Genomic DNA, 8,109 nt, shown 5'->3' on the forward strand with positions numbered 1-8,109 from the left:
ATTTATCGCCGGATAAGCCGATTCCCTTGCCTTTACTCGATTGGCTCGCTTCCAGAGAGAGTAGAATTGATTGGCGGTAACGTCGCACGAAAAAATGTGTCGAAGGAGAACGAATGCGTTTAAGCGATTTCTAAATAGAAGTAGAATTGAGATTTGTCTTGATAAGAATCGGGAAAGCGGATCACTTCCGTAGACACAACCGGGATTATTAACTTAGACTGTTTAATAATGCTCAATTTATTTAAAACAATAACAATAGATATAAGAATAATATTTCAATAGGTTTAAGATAATAGTAACAAAGACTGACTCGTATATCGAAGTGATAATCTAAACGAAAGAATCTATATTGTTAAAGTTTGAGCAATAATTCGAATAATAATAATCTAAATAATAATCATGCTAATGAGTACAGCAAAATGATTTAAGCAACAATAGTCTAATAATAATCGTAGAGATGATGCACGCGGCCGATTAAATAAGGAGCTTTGCCCAATCAGCGAAGAGTAATTTGCCGCGGTGTCGCCATTGCCTTTCGTAGCTCCCCCCCTAGCTGGTGACGGAGGCATCCAACGGCGGCTGCACGTTGGTGGGGATGAGGCTTTGTAGGCTCGACGCACGTGTCTCATACCTGTGCTGGCGTTCGTTGTTCTTCCGCTTTCCATTGTTTACGCACATCTCGTTTTGTACAATAGGAAACTTTATACTAAAACTTTTGTATTATATTAAACGTATTATCTAATTCTTATATCGGTTAGGATAGGTTCCCATATCGCTTATTCATGAAACGATAATTTCTTTTATTCTAAGTCTAGGATCAGCGTAGGACATAACACTACCAAGAATGTTCGCCACAAAGTTATGTTATTGCACTCTCTGGTGCTTAAATTTTAAACTAAACTGATGAAATCATTGTGAGTAATGCCATGCAGTTTAGTTTAAAACTTAACCGCTAGAGAGTGTAATAGTCATTTTTATATATAGCTATATCTATACAGTTACAGCAGCTATACCTGTTGCTTTAATTAATCGCCGATTGATCATATTAAGATAAATATTTAACAAATTATTGTTTATTTTACCTTATAAATTAATTAAACATGAGAGTAGAATTAATGAATCATTATTTAGAAATTTTGAACGCCTACGTTTATGACAATGATAAGGCGGTAAATACGCAATTATTTTTTAATTATAACAATTTTTTCTTGGCAGTACCCTTAATCACTTTTTTTATTTATATGTTATCGTTCTTTAGGTTACATATAAATGGTTAAGCAAAGAATTAGAAGTTCATGTAAATGTAGCAAAACAAGTTTTATGGGAATTCTGGCAGCGGCATCAAGATGATAATAACATTGAGTCTACAGTCATGTTGATTGGTAATTTAAAATTGGGTGGAATGTGTGTAGAAGTCGTGAAACAATCAAATTTAGATGCAGCAAAAAATAAATTTAATGATATAATATCAGAACACTTATACAGTATACAAAAATCTATACCTGATTTAGAATCACTTTTTATGAATGATAAAGGAGATGTCAGATTTAGTGCTATTAAATGCAACGAAAGTGTAGAGCGCAATGATGAAGAATTGTCTATTTTACGATGGGGATCGCTATTCAAAAATCATCCTATTGTAGAACAGGATGATAAGTTAAAGTCTGTAAACAAATCAGAAAATGTACAGATTTTTGAAATGGATGAACATAATCAAACAAATAAAAAATTTACAGATAAGAAAACTATTCCAATATCTCAAAAAACTAGCTTTAACAATCTTTTTACAAAGATTCCTAATAAGGAAAAGGATATTGTACCTTCAACTTCAAAATTTACATGTATCAATAAAGAAACATCACCTAAGCAGAAATCTATCGATTCACAAAATTCATCTTCAAAAGAAAGTAAATTTGTTAAGAGAAAAGAGAAAAGTGATATTGCTAGCTTTTTTGGAAAAAGCTTAGATGTTACAAAAGATTCTAATCAGGAGGAACAAATAGATAATAATATGAAAGATGATATAAAAGATAATGCAAAGATACAAGTTACTTCTATTAACGATAATGATAAGCCAAAAAAGGAAACACGTGGGATAAAACGAAATCGTAGCAAAGAATCTAAAAATATAATTAAAAAACGGAAACGTATAATCGTAAATGATGATTTAACAGATTCTCAAAGTGAAGATGAACATATGAAATCTATGGAGTCAGAGTCGGAACAGGAGATAGAAATTGCTTTAAATAAGAAAGAGAAATTTCCTTCTCCTCCTCGTACAATGGATAATAATGGTAAAGCAAGAATTCTTAAAATGGTTGATCAGACTTATGAAGAAGATGGTTTTCTTGTAACCAAAAAGGTACATGTATATGAAAATTGTTCAGAAAATGTAACAGAGTCCAGAACAAAAGAAGAAACGATGAAGAAAGAATCTGCAGATGTTGCCAAAGTACAGTCCAAGAAGAAACAAACTATATTAACTAGCTTTTTTAAAAAATCCTAATGTATATAATTGATTCAAATATAGGTATTTTTTTATTAATTTATTATTCATAATAAAACGAATATATAGTTATCTCTCTCCATTTTATTATTATATATGAATAATATTTATCCTTCCTCATTTTCTCTCAAATATTAAATTTATCAAATCATATTTCTACCAGATTCTTATCATATTCATTAATTTTAATTTAAATTTAATGGATATAATCTAAAAAAAAAAAAAAGCAATTTATTCGTTATCTGTTAATTAATTTAATCTTACAATAATAAAGAGGAACAGATTTCATTTTAACATTTTTGTAATAATTATGATTAGAAATTTGTAATTTTCAATTGAATTTGATAGTTTAATTTAAAAGTTATAAAGTATATCTAAAGATATTGATACGTGCGCGCGTGTGATCATTTACCTGGAAATGTTATCAGATATGTTATCATAGGTAGAACGGTGAATGTGTCAAAGTTACCATTGAGTAATATAAAAGAAGCTAACAGTGAGCCGATACACGATCAAATGTCTTCAATTATGAATAATATTCTATTTAATAGTTGGATTATTATTTTACTTTGTTTAAACATTATACATAAATGTAAAAGTGATATATGCACAAAATGTTTATGTTCTGTTAAAGGTATGTAAATCTTTTTGTATATTTGATATAATTTTAATTTAATGCAAATGTTGCAGATAGAGGAACTGTTATTAATTGCCATGAAAAATTAGTTACAAATGACAACAAAATTCAGTTGAAGTCATTAATGTTAGATCAGTATCAAAATGTAGAAGAATTAATTTTATCAAAGAATAATTTGACACTTGTTTCACCAAATACATTTATAATGTTGAAGCATATGAGGAAATTAGATTTGTCTGAAAACTTAATATCTGAAATATGTATTAATGAATTAACAAAATCTAATAATCTAACTGAATTAAATTATTCAAACAATAAATTAAAAATCTTTAATAATATTATATTTGATAAAATATCAACCATTACTAAATTAAATTTGAGTCATAATTATATTAAAATACTTAAATCAACAATTATTTCAAAACCTGTAATAAGTTTAATTATCCTTGACCTTTCTTATAATAATATAACTTTTATTGATAATGCATTTTTAAAACCATTCTTGCATTTACAATATTTAGATTTGTCATTTAACAAAATTACTTCAATTTCTGAAAATGCTTTTTCGCAACTTTTTAATTTAAAAACGCTTAGAATAAATAATAATTTCCTTATATCATTAAAATTTAATGAATTACCAGATAATTTAATTGAATTACGCATTGAATACAATAAGATCGTAAAATTATTTTACGAACCATCTCAAATTGAAGAATTGAATATTGAATTTAATAATATTTCTCGGTTAGAAACAAATTTAGCATCCCTTCATTCTTTAGAATATTTAAATGTAAGCGACAACAAGTTAGCCAAGTTTCCAAATGTAACACTTCAGAGATTAAAAGTATTAGACATTTCTAATAATAATTATTCTAATATCCCGAAATACTTATCATCAGAAAATTATCCACTATTGAACACACTTATTGTCAGCGGAAATCTAATTAAGAATTTAACGTTTTACTCTAAATTAAAACTGCGTTCATTCGTTGCAAATTATATTACACTTCTTGAAAAGATTAATAATGATGCATTCTTAAATTTGGAAGCACCCATAAATGATTGCATTAATCTTACAATAACTAACAATAAAAAACTGATCTCCATTGATGAGAGAGCTTTGGATAATATGAATGTATGTTTTGTAAGTACACTTTGAATCAACTATGAATTGCGGCAATATGTATTATGTATGCAATATTATCTATTCTTTACATTTACTATTTGCTGTTATAAATAGAAACATCTTTTTTTCCTATAGGTAGATTTAAGTAACAATAACATAAATTATATTTCTCCTAAACTATTATTATCCAATAATACTCTTAAAATGAGTAATGGCATTGATTTACAAGGAAATCCTCTTGCATGTAATTGTTCTTTGCAATGGATGTTAAATGATCTACTACCACAGCTCTATGTTATTAATCCAAGTATTTTGAATAATCTAAGGTATTTAATACAAATTTTGTTATGTGATTTTATCTATATGTATTATATTATAAGGAATTGAAAATTTTGTATATTGTTAATAGATGTGCAACGCCCCTCAGTCTATTGAATATAAGATTGGTACATTGGTACAAATGGAAGAAAAAAATATTTTGCAATGACATTTCTGAATTATCATCAAATTTCTCAGAAAAATATGAGGCAGTATCTGAAAGAAAAATGATAATGATTGAGTCTAGTCCTGAATTATATGCGATCTTAGGGTCTGCTATTATATTGTTAATAGTTCTTTTTGTGATTGGAATTTTATTGACTCAAAAATTAGAGAAGAAAAGATCTCGTCAAAACAGAAGATTTTAAATAAACATTAAGAAAATATATTAATTTATAAACTATACAATTGTATAATTAAAATTTAATAAACTTCAGGTTTATTAGAAGCATTTCATTTAAATATTTTTAAAAAGATTACTTAATGTTAATGTTAAAAATTGTTGTATAACTTAAATTAATTATTTCAGAAATGTTGAAATTAAAACTGAAACGATACTTTTGTCATTGAATTAATGGTAGCAATAAAAATAGATAATATATTTTAACTTATTGGACCAACTTCATTTATTTTAAATACATTAATATTGTATTGGACATTTTTTAGAATATATTTATACATTTGGACGCAAAATGTATTTCATTTATATATTGATTTCTAAATATCATCTATTTGCCAGTGATCCGATGTTACCTGGATTGATGGATTTTCCCTTAATTCATTCAAAAAAGAACATATATTTTCATAATATCCAGATTGACACCATGTTTCATTATGTGTACCACCAGAAATTGGAAGAATCTTCTTATATTTACTTTTACAATTTTTATAAAGTTCTTGCATCATTCGTGGTGGTACAAATGTATCTGCTAAGCCAGAGATAAATAATGTTGGTACTATCATCGATCGTATTTTGAAAATAGATAAATACTGCAACAATAATAACAGTATTATTAACAGAAAAAAACGAAAAAATAATAAAAAAATAAATCAATAAATAATATTATCATGTAAGAATATATATATGATTATAAATAAAGTGATTGATATACTTCTTAGGATAATGTTAAAATCTTAACACACACACACATGCCTTATTTTTATATAAAAAAAGTGGTAGATATTGAAAAAATCTTGATCCTATAAATGCTGCCATATCAGGTATACTTGTAAATGTATTTTCAAGTATAAGACACCAAATTCTTCTTGTATTTTCTTCCTTAGTTGCTAAATCAATTGCTACTGCTCCACCTTTAGAGAATAAGATTATTATTATTAATGTTATTTTAATGAAATCAGATATACGACTTACCCAGTGATCTACCAAAGACAATAATTTCATCAGTATTAATATTGGTTTTGGAAGTTAAATAATCAATTCCTGCACGAGCATCCATATACAATCCTTTTTCAGATGGTGAACCTTGCGATAATCCATAGCCTCTATATTCCAGCATTAGGATATTGCATTGAATATTACGGTAGAGACCAACAACATTTTGAAGTCTGCTTACAATATATATTATAGACTAATTTGTATATTCAAGACAATGAGAGTATTTTTCTTTCTAAATAGTCTGACCTATGTCCTATATTTCCAGCATTTCCATGAAGAAAAAGTAAGGTTGGGACCTTCTTTGCCCTATCTTCAGGTTGAGAAATAAAAAACATATGTAGCATAGTACCATCGCCTGAACGCGTATATACATTTTCATAAGGTAGATTGAATATAGAAGGAGCAGGAACATAAACACGAGAATGAGCTGGTGATTCAGGATGATAGAGCAGCTTATCTTCCCTATGATATAATAAACCTATAAGAACGATGTAATAGATGTATACAATTTTAAGAATAGACAAGGATTAGTTTGTATTATTATAACATTCACAGAAACTAACCTATATTAGCGAAACAGAAGAGGAAGAAAGTAAAAATACCACCATACAGCCAGTATAATAGAAAACAGGTAAGAACATATGCTCCAGAAAATATCCAATGTTTCATAGCGATACCACCTAGTAGTCTAATAGGTCGACTACGAGCGAGTCTCATACGAAAAGACATTGTCTATTTTCATGTAGTGCTTAATTCAAGAAAAGTCTTAGCACTATGATGCTGGCTATTGGAGCAACCTTGACTCTTACAACTTTTACTAATTCACGTTTTTCGATTTTCATTAATTGTAAATAATAATGTCATACGATCATAAAAGCAATTAAATAGTCTATATAAACAGTGGTCGAGCTATAACCTCAAAATAACTTCTTTTATAAGATGAATATAAGGTTAAAAATTTATATTAGAGTTAGACGAAGGATGGTCACAGTAAAAAAGTAAACAATTTGACCATTAAACTAATTCCTTAAATATATATGTTTCGTACATCAAAACGATGTAACGGAAGGAGGTTATGCGTATATCCTGTGACATGGAATTACATTTACTATGTAAATCATTAATCGCTTTCCTATAGGATATACTGTATCATCCTGCGATTTCATATTGTATGTAAACTAGATTCAGTATATACAAAGTTTAATGTCAAGACATAAAATATTACTGAAAACACTTCCAAATGATAAGATTCACGTTGCACCTTTTTGTGTCAAAAATAATAGTACAGCATCGACACCTACTCGCCATATAGAGGGAGGAAGCATTGAATGCCTGCACAATGATGTTTGACGATTGGTTAAATACGTCATTGGGACTCCTCCGTAAATTGATTAGATTTTAATGTAGTTGAATAAGTATGAAATTAAAATCGTACCGTTTTAGAGTCAATATGGAATACGTGGAATATAAAACAGAATAGTCATAAACATTGCAAGGCTTTCCAATTTACAACGGGTGCTTATTCAATTGTGGCGATCCTATCATATCACCGTTGTTACATTAATGCATATCATTGTTGCATACGTATCTATGATAAACGGATAGTACGATGTACCTTTTGCTTATTCAAATGCAACCTAGGCATAACTCACAGTTTGTTACATAAAATTTGAAGTTTTCTATGTGGTACAATGAATAATTAATTATATACAGTTTAACGAAATATTTGCAATTGTCTTCTCTACTGCTTTTGTTTTTTCGAATCTTTTAGAGATAAGAAAGCTGAGTGTAGAAGATATTAAAAACCTTTTTTTTTTTATCTAAAGTTAAAAATATGTATATATATTTTTCTAAGAAGGTAATAACACAAAATGTTGAATAAAACATATGAAAGGGTTGTGCCGCTACTATGAGTATTAATAATTAATAATAATTGTCTATTAAATAATCAAATATTTAATTTTCTGCAAACGATCCTAAACATGCACAAAATGCAGCTAGGGCAGCTGTCATCATTCTGAAAAATAGTTTTAAATTACGAAATTTATTCAAATAAGTTTACACCCTCGTACAACAATTTATAGTCTTCGAATGTATCTGTGTTGGAGACAAGGAAAAAATGTTAT

The 8,109-nt window shown here is 28.0% G+C and overlaps 3 protein-coding genes and 1 long non-coding RNA gene across 4 annotated transcripts in view; 2 read left to right on the plus strand and 2 right to left on the minus strand.

Annotated features, from left to right (window-relative positions):
- The first annotated feature begins 941 nt into the window (after positions 1-941).
- Positions 942-2,583, plus strand: LOC122634423 (DNA polymerase delta subunit 3-like). Its single transcript, XM_043823366.1, has 2 exons — positions 942-1,169; positions 1,259-2,583. The coding sequence occupies exons 1-2, from the start codon at positions 1,101-1,103 to the stop codon at positions 2,504-2,506; spliced, it is 1,317 nt and encodes a 438-aa protein (XP_043679301.1). The 5' UTR covers positions 942-1,100; the 3' UTR covers positions 2,507-2,583.
- A 269-nt stretch (positions 2,584-2,852) lies between these two features.
- On the plus strand, positions 2,853-5,007 carry LOC122634419 (chaoptin-like). The gene is made up of 4 exons (XM_043823361.1): positions 2,853-3,140; positions 3,197-4,287; positions 4,405-4,595; positions 4,679-5,007. Exons 1-4 carry the CDS (start codon positions 3,023-3,025, stop codon positions 4,953-4,955), a joined length of 1,677 nt encoding a protein of 558 aa, XP_043679296.1. The 5' UTR covers positions 2,853-3,022; the 3' UTR covers positions 4,956-5,007.
- Positions 5,008-5,188: 181 nt separating this feature from the next.
- Positions 5,189-7,605, minus strand: LOC122634424 (protein ABHD13). Its single transcript, XM_043823367.1, has 5 exons — positions 6,547-7,605; positions 6,230-6,461; positions 5,960-6,153; positions 5,741-5,898; positions 5,189-5,577 (listed from the first exon to the last, which is right to left on the minus strand). The coding sequence occupies exons 1-5, from the start codon at positions 6,710-6,712 to the stop codon at positions 5,305-5,307; spliced, it is 1,023 nt and encodes a 340-aa protein (XP_043679302.1). The 5' UTR covers positions 6,713-7,605; the 3' UTR covers positions 5,189-5,304.
- Positions 7,606-7,947: 342 nt separating this feature from the next.
- LOC122634432 overlaps positions 7,948-8,109 on the minus strand; it is a 973-nt gene continuing 811 nt past the window's right edge. The window contains exon 4 of the long non-coding RNA XR_006328385.1: positions 7,948-8,000. This is a non-coding gene — a long non-coding RNA (uncharacterized LOC122634432). The remainder of the gene's footprint in view (positions 8,001-8,109) is intronic.

The sequence above is a fragment of the Vespula pensylvanica genome, chromosome 14, assembly GCF_014466175.1.
Source record: "Vespula pensylvanica isolate Volc-1 chromosome 14, ASM1446617v1, whole genome shotgun sequence".
Taxonomy (NCBI): Eukaryota; Metazoa; Arthropoda; class Insecta; order Hymenoptera; family Vespidae; genus Vespula; species Vespula pensylvanica.